Genomic DNA, 14,463 nt, shown 5'->3' on the forward strand with positions numbered 1-14,463 from the left:
GGACTCAACACAGCATCTAGCCCAGCAAGGTTGTGCTTAAAGTAACTGGATGTAGACTCCACACAAATGAAGATTGCCATGTGCATTTGCAGATCTCTCTCTTACATGGTGTAGCATGTATAAAAAGAAAACCAATTGAGATGCTCATCATAGTTGTAACTGATGGCTTCTCAGTATTTCCAGTACAAAGTATCATTGACACATTTAGACAACCTCAACTGTTCAGCAGTGAGAATGTTTTTCTGAAAGGAGACTCTCCCTCCTACAGAGAACAAACAGACACTGAGGAACCAGACAACTTGTGCCAGAACCCAAATCCAGGATAAAGAGGTTCAGTGAATGTGGTGTTGAAGGTGTGGAGGTGGATCAGTGAGTCAGAGGAGACTCTGTAGAAGGACAGAGTGCCAGCATGACAGTCCACATACACTGCTACTCTACCAGTGGAGGAGGAGGAGGAGGAGGAGGAGGAGGAGGAGGAAATGGGTGTTTGTCTGTTTTTGTGATGGACAGAGTAATGACCATCATCATCATCATCACACCACAGACTCCAGGACTGATCATTCAGTCCAAACACACAGTCTTCTCTGCCTCCTTTCCTTCTGATTCTTCTGTAACTCACTGATATTTTGACTTTTCCTCTCCACTCGACCTCCCAGTAACAGCGACCAGTCAGACCAGTTCTACACAGCAGCTGAGGCCATGTGCAAAACCTCTCTGGATGATCAGGATATGACTGATCCTCCTTCACACGTGTCATCTTCCTGTTGTTGTCAGACAGTTTGATCCTTCTGCTGACTGTGTTTGTGTCGACTGTGAGCTCACAGGAATCTGATGGAGAGAAAAAGACACAACACAGCTGCAGTTATTAATGTGTCATCAGTGTGATGATGACATCACAGATGTGAATGAGTGATATCACAGTGTTTTCATGAATGAAAGTAAAAAGACACTCACACTTCCTCAGACCTGGTGTCAACCATCGGACTCCAGCAGGCTCCACCCTGAAAGGAGGAGGGGGGTCAGAGCAGCACATCCTCTTTCAGCATGGAACTAATATCCTTTATACAATCATGTTTTTCACAAAGTGGTGAATCTTGCTCCACCCTCGCTTGTAAAGGACTGAGCCTCTCAACGATGCCCCTTCGATACTCAATCATAATATGATACAGAAATATGCATATGCATTCTTGTCTGTATCTTCTGCCAACCACGCTTATTGTCTGTGGTAGGCAGCAGGATTCTTCATACCTGAGAGTGTCCAGTCTCCAGTGTGGATCCTCCAACTTCGCTGAAAGCAGCTTCACTCCTGAGTCTTCTGGATGATTGTAGGTCAGGTCGAGCTCTCTCAGATGGGAGGGGTTGGAGTTCAGAGCTGAGGCCAGAGAAATACAGCCTGCCTCTGTGATCAGACAGCCTGACAGCCTGCAAACACACAAAACAACAAACATGGAAGAACATCTAGGGGCACTGACATTAGCATATTACTGTGCTTTAGGGCAGGGACGACGCGTCGACATAGTCGACGTAATCGACAACATAAATTCGTCGACATGAATACTTTGATTCGGCGTGTCATCCCAAACAGGAAGTGGTAGTACCTGCGGAGGCTGAGAATAGCCTCTCTCACACAGAGACGCTGCATTAACGCCGCAGTGGCGGTTCGTCAATTCTCCGCCGTTAGTCATTCACACAAAGCGAAGCACCGCTGGAATAAAGACGAACCGCCATGTAATTCACACAGAAAGGTGCGCTGCCGCTCCTAAAGAGACGTGACTTTACACGTCATGATGATGACGTCGGGGTGTTTCCCAGGTGTTTCCCCTGTCAATCTAAACCCATGGACGGTTTATAATGTGTAGTGATTGAGAACCTGGCCCCCTAAACCTCCTAGAAAGTGAAAGAGTAATGTTTTTCATGATAAATTACATTATTACATAATTGCCATCAGTAAACAGGTCACTGCGTGACTCTGTCACTTGTGGGAACGGAGGCTGTTTTCTTGGGGAAAGTTCACTAAAGCCACGGTCGGGAGGGCTGACCATCACGGTGATTTCTATCAACACAACCACTTGAGTGGATTAAAGGTTTTTGCCGGTGACAGACGCTGTTTTTCAGGCAGAAATGTGACAAAGAGTTGGTAGGACAGGCGGGAGGACAGATGCTGCTCCGCCTACAACTGTGGTACTTTTTTCCTCATGTATGTTACCAACGACAGTTACAGTTACTACGTTACTTTCCTTTGGTCATGTAACGTTAAATTAATCGTTAGATTAGTCGACTAATCGAAAAAATTATCGCTAGATTAATCGTTAGAAAATTAATAGTTTGGGACAGCTCCACTGTGCTTATAATAACAATATCAGTGTGTCACATTTAGAATTAATATTTTGCAGGTATTATATTTGTTGTTCACTTCCACTTCTCAACACTAGTCAACACATAGTACAGATCAGTCTTAAGGGCATGTAATCAGTTTTACAGATATTTGGCCATCAAGTAAAAAGTAAAAAAAGGTTTACTGAATAGTGGCTGTAAATGAAAAGTAAGAAGTTCTTTAAATTCATCCCCAAGTGGAACATGAATGTCTGAAACAAAAGTTTCATCATACTTGTTGAAATATTTCCCTCTGGAACAAAGTTGAGGACTGACCCACATTACCATCCACATAGCAAAGCCACTAGTATTGCCAAAACCATATAACATGTTGATGAATACTGACACTGACAAAAAAGATACTTTGAGCAGATTGCTGTGTGAACTCACTAAAATGTGACTTCAAAGTGGTATATTTAAGTAGCCACCAGACAGAAACTAGTCTGTTCTTTAACCTGCAGCCAGCACTTGATGCTACTGCTATTCAATTCCAACATTTGGAGACCTATAGAAAATGTGTTAAAATGCTTATGTGCTTTTTAATTGGTATAATGCATTTACATATAATCTAAAAGTGATCGTTGTACAACATGAGACTACAACTGTGTTTAATATACCATAAGGTATAGACATATATGGGAAACAGTAGGGGTCGGGGGCTGAAAATTGTGATTCACTGATTTTTTCTTTGTGCATCAGTATGAGTGTAATAAAAATTGCCTGTTTAGTTAATCTCTACTGTATGCATTTGTGATGACTCTTGTTTATGAATAATACAAAGTTGTTGTACATTAGAGATGAAGAAAGACATTGCACTGAATATTTCACTATCATAATCTCAAAACCACTAGACAGCGTCAGATTTTTTGATTGCCATGACAAGATGATTAATCCTGACTCAATCTGGAATAAACAGCATTTTGATCACACCTAAGAGTTTCCAGTGTACAATGTGGACTCTTCAGTACAGCAGAAAGCAGTTTCACTCCTGAATCCTGCAGGTTGTTGTCACTAAGGTCCAGCTTTCTCAGACTAGAGGCCTGGGAGCTGAGGACTGAGGACAGAGCTTCACAGCTTTTCTCTGAGAGGTTACAGCAACTCAACCTGAAGAAGAAATAGTAAAAACAAATCTGAAAAAATAACATCTGTGTTCAAAAACTGAGTCTGGATATTGGGAGTGTATATATAATCTCTTCTAAGCACACATTACAATCCTTATGGTTTTACTTAATCAATCATGACTGACTCAGAATTAAAGAGACAGCTAGTAATCAAAGTCGCAAAATATTTAATCATAACTGAGTTTCTCCATCTCATTCAGACTTTATATTTCATCCTGCACGATATGTCAATCAAACAAAGAACAAAATCAATTGGAGATTTAATCATTCAGAGATTTTTTGTGCTGTAAAATTTGAATTTCTTGCATGAGAGATACTGTTTCAAGAACATGGAGCTGGAATAATAAAGTAAATAACGTCATATGAATCCTTAAAACTGACCGAAGACTTTCCAGTGTACAGTTTGGATTATCCAGTCCAAACGACAGCAGCTTCACTCCTGAATCCTGCAGGTTGTTGTACCTCAGGTCCAGCTCTCTCAGACTAGAGGACTGGGACCTCAGAACTTTGGACAGAGCTTCACAGCTTCTCTCTGAGAGATTAGAGCCGCTCAGTCTGGAGAGAGAACAGTAAGGAAAGCAGTAAAAACCTTTATGTTCCTCCAGTTGAAAGACAAACAATTTATCGATGAATAAATGCCACTTACAGAGCTTTCTTGGAGGCTTTGACCACTGGCAGCAGCCTCAGAAGAGCCTCCTCTGAAGCAGAGTATTTCTTTAGGTCAAACAATTCCTGATCTTGTTGTGATGACAGTAGGATGAAGATCAGAGCTGACCACTGAGCAGGAGACAGTCTATCCGTGGAGAGACGTCCTGATCTCAGGTACTGTTGGATCTCCTCTACTAGAAAATGATCCCTCAGTTCATTCAGACAGTGGAACAGATTGATGCTTCTCTCCAGAGACAGATTCTCACTGATCTTCTTCTTGATGTACTGGACTGTTTCCTGATTGGACTGTGAGCTCATTCCTGCCTGGGTCATCAGACCTAGTAGGAGAGTCTGATTGGTCTGCAGTGAAAGTCCCAGCAGGAAGCGGAGGAACAAGTCCAGGTGTCCATTTGGACTCTGTAAGGCCTTGTCTACAGAACTCTGGTAGAAGTGCGTCTCTGTAGATTGATGGTTTGTTATTTGTTCTTCTGACAACAGATTGACTCCAGAATTGATGAATGTCAGATGGACATGAAGAGCAGCCAGAAACTCCTGAACACTCAGATGGACGAAACAGAACACCTTGTCCTGGTACAGTCCACTCTCATCTTTAAAGATCTCAGTGAACACTCCTGAGTACACTGAGGCTGCTCTGATATCGATGCCACACTCTGCCAGGTCCGATTCATAGAAGATCAGGTTTCCTTTCTGCAGCTGCTCAAAAGCCAGTTTTCCCAGAGACTCAATCATCTTCCTGCTCTCTGGAGTCCAGTGTGGATCTGTCTCAGCTCCTCCATGATACTTGACGTTCTTCACTTTGGACTGAACCACCAGGAAGTGGATGTACATCTCAGTCAGGGTCTTGGGCAGCTTTCTTCTCTCTCTGGTCTTCAACACATCCTCCAGAACAGTAGCAGTGATCCAGCAGAAGACTGGGATGTGGCACATGATCTGGAGGCTTCGTGATGTCTTAATGTGAGAGATGATTCTGCTGGCCTGATTCTTGTCTCTGAATCTCTTCTGAAAGTACTCCTCCTTCTGTGGGTTAGTGAACCCTCTGATCTCTGTCACCATGTCAACACACTCAGGAGGGATCTGATTGGCTGCTGCAGGTCGTGTGGTTATCCAGAGGCGAGCAGAGGGAAGCAGTTTCCCCCTGATGAGGTTTGTCAGCAGCACATCCACTGAGGTGGACTCTCTAACATCAGTCAGGATCTCAGTGTTGTGGAAGTCCAGAGGAAGTCGACACTCATCCAGACCGTCAAAGATGAACACAACCTGGAACTCTTCAAACCTGCAGATTTCTTTGGTTTCAGTGAAGAAGTGATGAACAAGTTCCACCAAGCTGAACTTTTTCTCTTTCAGCACATTCAGCTCTCTGAAAGTGAATGGAAATGTGAACTGTATGTCCTGGTTGTCTTTGTCTTCAGCCCAGTCCAGAGTGAACTTCTGTGTTAAGACTGTTTTTCCGATGCCAGCCACTCCCTTTGTCATCACTGTTCTGATTGGTTCGTCTTTTCCAGGTGAGACTTTAAAGATGTCTTCTCGTCTGACGGTTGTTTCTGGTCTTTCTGGTTTCCTGGATGCTGTTTCAATCTGTCTGACCTCATGTTCATCATTGACCTCTGCAGTCCCTCCCTCTGTGATGTAGAGCTCTGTGTAGATCTGATTCAGAAGGGTTGGGTTTCCTGCTTTAGCGATCCCCTCAAACACACACTGGAACTTCTTCTGAAGGTTAGATTTAAGTTTACGCTGACAAACCCCTTCAGGACTCACTGAATGAACACGAGACAAACAATTTCAGTAAGTGATTTATAATGTACAAGGCAGTTCTTGGCACAATAATTGTATGAATATATTTTCCTCAATCTCTTGCGACATTAGTGATAAAGAGAGGTCTCAAATGTAATTTAACCAGGATGTTAAATCTTTAGAGAAATCCTCTTACTGCTCTGCAGACGTTCAGCCAGCTCCTCCTGCTTCATTCTCCTCAGAAAGTGAAGTGTGATCTTCAGAAATGCCTCTCTGTTGCTCCTCCTCTGCTCTTCATCCTCACCATCCAACACCTCCTTATCCTCCCTCTGACTTTCCAAGCCTTCTGGGTAATCTGGACTCAGAACCTTCTGAAACTTCTGCAGTTCGTTCTTCACAAAAGTGACAATGTTCTCCTCCAGCAGCTGAAACAGAATGACATAGTTCGATGGAAATCTGAAACAATCTTTTTAATTGAACATTGCCATGATGCTTCCTCATTATATTATATTATATCATTATAATTATTATTATATATGTCCTCTCTTTCAGTTCAGCTAAATAAGGGCCCTGGCCAACATTTGAGGTGGAGTTATATTATGATCAGAACTGTTATTTTTCTTCTCAAATATGGTGGAAGTCAAGTGTGTTGTACATTAAATATTACCTTAAAAATTGAGTCCAGGTGTGTCTGATGCTGCTGAGCAGACTGACCACTGGGCACCTCCCACCTCTCCTGGTCCACTCTGTGGAAGAGTCATAAAGAATTAGCTCACAATATGTCTTTCCACACAGAAAAAAACACATGCCAATGTTGTTTTTTTTTGGCTTTTTTCAGATAAATTGCAAAAAAGAACACTGGTATAAGACATTTAAAATGTATGTGCATCAGCAGTCTAGTTTCCAGCTCTTCAACACCTTTCAGTTTACTATGTGGGTCAGCAGCTTGCAAAGCTGATGTTCACTGACAGGCTGCAGAGTGGGGATGCATGGAGCAAGAAAGTTTTCAAAAGTCAGAAGTTCATTCATTCAGTATATTTTTGACTCTTGACAGGTTTAAGAAAAGGATGAGGATGCAAAGTATGTGGTTGGTGGGACAAGGCATTGTCCCAGTTCTGTTCCATATCTTTCATGACATCTGTCCTCCTTAAGATCAGAGGTCCATGTGTGTCTCTGTGCACTCCACTGCAGGCACAAGGAGCCATTTTTTATTAAACTGTAAAAATGTTTATGAAAAGGGTTAAAAAGGATAATTCAGTTTCTTCGTATATTCCTGTGTCAAGTCAGCTACAAAAGAGTTATTACCCCCCAAAAAAATCAACATCGTGGATACAAGCAGCCAAAATGAGTTTCCTCTGTAGGGTGGCTTGGTGTGTAGGTGAGGAGCTCAGACACTCGTGGGGAGTCAAAACACTGTTCCTTCACAACAAAATGTGCCAGCTGAGTTGGTTCGAGCATTTGATAAGGATATCTCCTTTTCTGCTCATGATCAACTGCGAGGAGACCCCAGGGCAGACACAGAACCTGCTCCCGGGACTGTATATCTCATCTAGCACGGGAAGGCCTTGAGATCCCCCAAGAGGAGCCGAAGGTGTACTCAAACTATTGGGCCTGGTTTCTGTGGTGACATTCAGGTCATCAGGCAGTGTCATTGCAGCCAGTGTAGTGGTAGGGGTGGGGCCCACTGCCACTGAATCCATCTCTTGGACAGAGTAGAGGCCCCACACCTCGACTGTTGGGCCTTCCAGGCAGACTGTCCTGGTGTCAGCCTTCATTGAGGCTAGCCACAGAAGGGGGGGACTCAGAAGCAGAGACCACATGTGAAACTGGGGAGGGTGATTTGGGAGATAGACCAGCAAGACAAGAGGACTGTAAATAGGACAAACACTTTGGCTGAGAAGGAGCTACAGAGCCAAATTTTTTGATCAGCTAGTTTGTTGGCAGCTGGCTGATTTCTAGAAACTCAGACCTCAGGTGTTAGCACAAATAGTGCATGTTATTACTTCAACGGATAATCTCGTTTTCATGGACAAGGGTTTCCTTCTATTAACACGACAATCTTGGAATAGCTGACTCAATGTGACATTGTTCCACAGAAAGGATGGTTGCTGAAAATGGAGCTCTATACACGTGTGAAAATTAAATTAATGTCAGTGACGCCAAACCTTTAAGTGTTACTATACACTCAGTTAGTTTCCCTGCACAATACATCTTGTGAATAATGAAAAGTCTGATAACTTACTTTTTTCCTTGGCTTTCTTTAAAATCAATCAAAAAATCCTTTGACCAGTCACTCTTGAAGGACACACAGCTGGGTTCAGGTTCAGGTCCAGGAGAGTCTGGTCTCTGATGGAGTCTGCAAGGAACACAAATATAGTCATGACGTTGACAATATTAGAAATAATGATGTTTTTATTTAATATATAATTACAATAATTTTAACTGTCTTTATTAGCCTCCATTTCTCAGAACAAGGCCAGACTGATCAATTTCAGGAGATAGTTATTTCTTTAAGACTGTAATCAAACCCCCCATGGTGATGCTCCCAACACTGAACTAGCCTCAGGAAGGCCAATTTTATTGTTTCAATAATCAGCAGTTTTAGAACAAGTTTTCCACTGTGCTAACAAAACTGCAAAGGGTTTCCTTCTGATCAGTGAGACTTTTGACTCAATAAACTTGGATTAGCTAAAAATGTGTCTTGGACCACAGGAGGGATGGTTGCTGAAAATGGTGCTCTGTACACCGATGTAGTACATTTCTCAGTGATGACAAACTTTTGAGTGTTACTCTAATTATGAATAATCAAATACTAATAGTTTACCCTTTTCCATGGCTTTGTTTAAAGTCAATTAAAAAGTCCTTTGACCAGTCGCTCTTGAAGGACACACAGCTGGGCTCAGGTCCAGGTCCAGGTTCAGGTCCAGGTCCAGGTCCAGGTCCAGTGGTTTTAGAGGGAGGGCCTCCCTCCTCTCTGTCCTCACACTGATTCATGCTGCTCATCTCACACACACTTTCATCTGGAGAGGAAACACAAATCATTCATCTGCACATCAACTGAACATTAATTGACTGTTATTCATTTCAACCAATTTCAAGTATAAAAGTGACCTTTGAAAAAGAGAAAAAGGACAAAATGTTTTACATATTTAGTCAACAAATAAAATGATAATGTTAAAAACTAAGATGAGCTGCAGAATTACACAGCATAGCTCCCGATTGGACAAACAGTTTCTGCACCAGCTGATAATCTTTTGCTCTCATGTTGATTGATTTGAGCTGTAAATGTCAGTAAACAGCATTTTACACAGCAACACACACACAAAACCCAACAGTGACTAAAGACAAATACATTCAGCTTACATAGCCATAGTTTCTACAAACTATGGCTGAAATTATTATTCTAAACAACAAGTTTGGCTCTAAGAAACTGTGAAGTGTTCTCCCCAACTTTTGACAACTTAAAGACCAAACGACTTTTCCTTCCCGTCATTTCCCCGCTAGTCGGGGGCCTTAAGCACATTTTCGCGCAAATTCATCTAAAAGCGCCAAATTTGGCACAGATGTAGCTCAGGTCATACTGAAATGATTGAGCTAGGGCGCCGGAGCAAGTGACCCTTGGGGCTAAGATGGCAGCCAAATCCAATATGGCCACTGCCCAAAAAGGGTTCAGACTATAACTTTTGAACTACATGAGCTACAAATACAAACTTGATATCTTTAGCCGTTTTTAGACAGAGCAGCGAGGCACCAATTTGTCCGTCCTTTTGGCGGCTAGGTCCGCGTTTTTTAGACAGAGGGCGGCAAATCGGGGGTCTGCTCTGGTCTGCCGATTTTCCGCCTCGGAGGGTACACTTATTTCCGCCTCACCTGCTATCTAAAAACGAGGCGGAAATGTGCCGGCCTCTGCGTGAGGTGGGCGGAGATGTCAATGACCTGCACTGTAGTGCGACCCACAGCCGGGGAGTTTTAAAACCAAGAAACAGCTGATCACAGTAGTCAGATCTTCATTTCATCCGCGGACATTAAGATGAACAACTGGACAGCTGCTCAGATCCAGGAGATGCTAGCGTCTCCTCAGTCTCTGTAGCTGTTTGGTTGTGTTAGCTTGATGTTGTGTCGGAAAGGTATAGGACGGTCGCTACTTTCAAATTAAAAGCCCCCGCTAAGAACCCAGTTCTAAACTCCAATGGGGTGCAATGTAAAGCTCTTATTTTGAAGTCAAATTTGTTGTCAGCTGTTCACAGCCCAACTTCGAGCTTCACATCACGTCAAATGTTTACGCCTACCTCAGAGGCGGCTTTTGGAAAAGGAGGAATATTACGCCTCGGTTTTAGAAAGACAGGCCGGCACATTGCCGCCCTTACCTTGGAGCAAATGTGCCGCCTTCTCTATCTAAAAAGGGCTTTTGTCAGCTTAATTGATCATGGGAAACACATAGGAATGTTAATATTTATGACCCGGACCCGGAGACTGTCAAGGTTTTTAAAAAGAGGCTCAAGACCCACCTTTTTAACCAGGCTTTTAATTAGGGGGCCAAGCCCGAGGGGCCGAGGGAACGCGTATGCAAGCATACGCGTTTCCTAGGACCAGCGGTGCTAGGAACCCTATTGTATTCGTTAAGATTTTTATTTTTATTTTTCTCCGGCTAAAAGTGGTGCTGCAGGCTAAACCGTGCAAGGGAGGGCGGTGCAATTTGGAGGGTTGGTCCAGACTCCTGCGAATATCTCAGACACAAAAAACTACATATATCCGCCTGCAGGGGGCGCTATAACCTAGGAAAACACGTTTTTGCCTATAACACCCAAACTGTATGTCGCACTTTCAAAAATCCCCAGATTCCCTGAATGGAGCTGAATCACTTTGCAATTGGCCACGCCCACTTCTGATTAGAAAGTTTTTTCGCAAAATCGCAAAAACTGGAAAACCTACTTTTTCGAACTCCTCCTTGGGATTTTGTCCGATCTGCTTGAAACTTGGCACGTACACTCTTTAGCTGGACCTGATCTAAAGTTATCAAAAGAATTTTGCTCGGTCAAAAAATGCGCAAATTATTAACGAACACATTTCTGCAGCTAGCTATAAAAATGTAAACTGTTTGATATCTCCGTCAAACTAAATGCTATTGACACCAAATTTGAGATAGTTGCTTGCCATGACACTGGGAAGGGATGAGCCGAATTTGGCGAAGTTTGGCCACAAGGGGGCGCTAAAAATATGGGAAGTTTATATCTCTTGAACGGCCGCACCGATTTTTAAGAAATTTGGTCGGTATGATGTAGGGCCAATCCTGAGGCCATATCTTGAAGGTGGTCATGACTGTCCAATGTGGGCGTGGCTTATTACTAGATAAACAACAAACATTAATTTCAGCCAAACTATTATGCTGAGAGCTTGGAAATTTATATGGTAAGATAGAATAGGACACAGTTCTTCCTTACCAAAAATTGCACTTGTACTCCACTAGGTGGCGATATAATGGATGCAATCACGTTTTTGCCTGTAACTTCCACATTTTAAATAACACATTTGCAAAACGTATATCCATATGTTCCCTGAATAGAGCTGGGTTTTCTGACATAGGACACGCCCACTTCTGCTGCACATTTCTTTCGCTAAAGCGCCACATATGCAAAACCTACTTTTTCGAACTCCTCCTTGGGATTTTGTCCGATCTGCGTGAAACTTGCCACGTACACTCTTCAGCTGGACCTGATCTAAAGTTATCAAAAGAATTTTGCTCTGTCAAAAAATGCTTAAATTATTAACTTTCTGTAGCTAGCTATAAAAAGGCAAACTGTTTGAAATCTCGGTCAAACTAAATGCTATTAACACCACATTTGAGATCCTTGGTTTCCATGACACTGGGAAGGGATGAGCCCGAATTTGGCGAATTTTTGCCACTAGGGGCGCTAAAAATATGGGAAGTTTATATCTCTTGAATGGCTACACCGATTTTTACCAAATTTGGTCGGTATGGTGTAGGGCCAATCCTGAGGCCATATCTTGAAGGTGGTCATTACTGGTCAATGTGGGCGTGGTCACAACGTAATCTCTCACGTTTTTAGCCTCTATGCGTTTATGTTTATGTTTTAGTCTCTCGTGTTTTTAGCCTTTGTGATTTTATGTTTTAGTCCCTCATGTTTTTAGCCTCTATGCTTATTGCTTTATTTTACTGTTTTAGTCTGTCAGTTTTTAATCTCCAGTGTTTCCTCATGGGGGCCTGCCAGACTGGGAGTTGTCTCTGGTCCGCCGCTGGGGGTGCTGTCCCATGGACGGTTTCGGCCCGGGTGGCTGGAGGGCGCTGCACCTTGGTGCGGGGCCTCCTGTCTGCCCGGGGTGGGGTGTTCTCTGTAGCGACGCTCCCTGCAGCCTTGGATCGAGATCTCTCTCAGTGTGGTTGGCCCCCCAAAGGTAGCTTCCTCCGTGCTTCAGGTCTCACTGCCCAGCCATGTCTCTTAGTGACAGCTAGTGTATATGTGGGTGTGAGTGTGTGTGTCTGCGTGCGTACGTGTGAGTGTGTGTATGAGTGTGTATGTATTTGTGTATGTCTCTGTGCATGTCTGTGGGGGTGGGAGGGTTGAGTTCTTTTGATTTTCTTCTCTTGACTTTATTTGCTTTTTATTTTTTTCTGTTGTTTTTAATCTCTGTAAGGCACTTTGCGCTACTTTTTTGTATGAAAAGCACCATACACATAAAGATTGATTGATTGATTGAATGTTGATTCATTTCCTTATAAAACTGAAATGCTTTCAGTGTACCACAGGTGAATACATTTTAAAGTGTAATCATATAAAGGTAGTAGAAGAATAAGACACAATTTTAATTGCAAGGCAATATTTATATGATGTCAAATTGTTGAAAGAATAATATAGTCAATTTGTCCAAAACTCTTGGAGGTTTGCTTAGCATAACAAAAAAACAGCAATAACATTAAAAAAAAAAACAGTTGAATTCTCATGGTCTCTCTCATATGAACTATCATTATCACTCACAATCATCGGATCACTTATCGTCTCCACCATCATTGTTTGTACAAGCACCCTCACATGCACATATAAAAGTGCAACGAACTCCGGCTTTACAGCAGTTGCAGTGCCCTCTACATGCTTTCTTGCAGCCACAGTGGAGAAGAATGGTGCAGGCTTTACTGGCATCTCTGAGATTAGTCCAGTAAGGATCCCAAGTCTTGCTCGAGGAGTCCCGGTACCATCCCCATGCATCGAACTCTGGGATATCTGGCTGGACAGTGGTTACCTGATTCCAGTAGAAGCTGGCCTGCAGCAGTGCTCTTTTAATGTGTTGAATCAGTGCAGCTTGGGTGGGAGGCAGGTTCTCAAAAGACTTGGTACCATTCTAGAAAAGGTGATGTCTAGCTTCATCTACGCGGTTGGAACCACAGCTCTTGCTGAGAATTCAACCATGAGAATTCACTGTTGTTTTATGTTAGTGCTGTTTTTTGTTATTCTAAGCAAGCCTTTAAGAGTTTTGGATAAATTGACTATATTATTCTTTCAACAAGACATAATATAAATATTGCCTTGCAATTAAAATTGTGTCTTATTCTTTCTTATATGATTACACTTAAAAATGTATTCACCTGTGGTACACTGAAAGCATTTCAATTTTATAAAGGAAATGAATCAACATTCAATCAATCAATCAATCTTTATGTGTTTGGTGCTCTTCATACAAAAAAGTTGCGCAAAGTGCCTTACAGAGATTAAAAACAACAACAGAAAAAAATAAACAGCAAATAAAGTCAAGAGAAGAAAATCAAAAGAACTCAACCCTCCCACCCCCACAGACATGCACAGAGACATACACAAATACATACACACTCATACACACACTCACACGTACGCACGCAGACACACAGACACATGGACACACACACACATACACTAGCTGTCACTAAAGAGACATGGCTGGGCAGTGAGACCTGAAGCACGGAGGAAGCTACCTTTGGGGGGGCCAACCACACTGAGAGAGATCTTGATCCAAGGCTGCAGGGAGCGTCGCCACAGAGAACACCCCACCCCGGGCAGACAGGAGGCCCCGCACCAAGGTGCTGCGCCCTCCAGCCACCCGGGCCAGCGGCGGACCAGAGACAACTCGCAGTCTGGCAGGCCCCCATGAGGACTATATGACTGACTATATTATTCTTCTAACAATTTGACATAATATAAATATTGCCTTGCAATAATAATTGTGTCTTATTCTTTCTTATATAATTACACTTTGAAATGTATTCACCTGTGGTACACTGAAAGCATTTCACTTTTATGAGGAAATGAATCAACATTGAGAATAACCTTCAAAGCTGTGGTAAAAAAGGATTTTTAAACACAGTCTTGAAAAGAATAAGGTTCCAGACTTACACAAGCATAAATATAAATATGCCAATGGACTTCCTGTGGTCAATAAACATAAAATAGACACTACATCCTCATTTGTAGCGCATTTGGTAAAAAATTTGTAGCCAAAGCCCCTTTTTGGACAGGGGCCATATTGGAATTGGAGGATTAAGGGGTCCAGATGCACCAGGTCATAAATATTAACATTCCTA

General features: G+C 42.6%; 1 protein-coding gene across 1 annotated transcript; it reads right to left on the reverse strand.

Moving 5' to 3' along the window:
* Window positions 1-823: 823 nt before the first annotated feature.
* Window positions 824-9,265, reverse strand: LOC115576545 (NLR family CARD domain-containing protein 3-like; the record flags this gene model as incomplete). Its single annotated transcript, XM_030409073.1, has 11 exons — window positions 9,258-9,265; window positions 8,719-8,844; window positions 8,137-8,250; window positions 6,562-6,640; window positions 6,091-6,319; window positions 4,141-5,917; window positions 3,876-4,049; window positions 3,304-3,477; window positions 1,249-1,422; window positions 955-1,001; window positions 824-828 (listed from the first exon to the last, which is right to left on the reverse strand). Coding segments are annotated over exons 1-11 (2,907 nt in total), but the record flags the coding sequence as incomplete, so codon positions are not given.
* Window positions 9,266-14,463: the final 5,198 nt, after the last annotated feature.

The sequence above is a fragment of the Sparus aurata genome, chromosome 24 (assembly GCF_900880675.1).
Source record: "Sparus aurata chromosome 24, fSpaAur1.1, whole genome shotgun sequence".
NCBI lineage: Eukaryota > Metazoa > Chordata > Actinopteri > Spariformes > Sparidae > Sparus > Sparus aurata.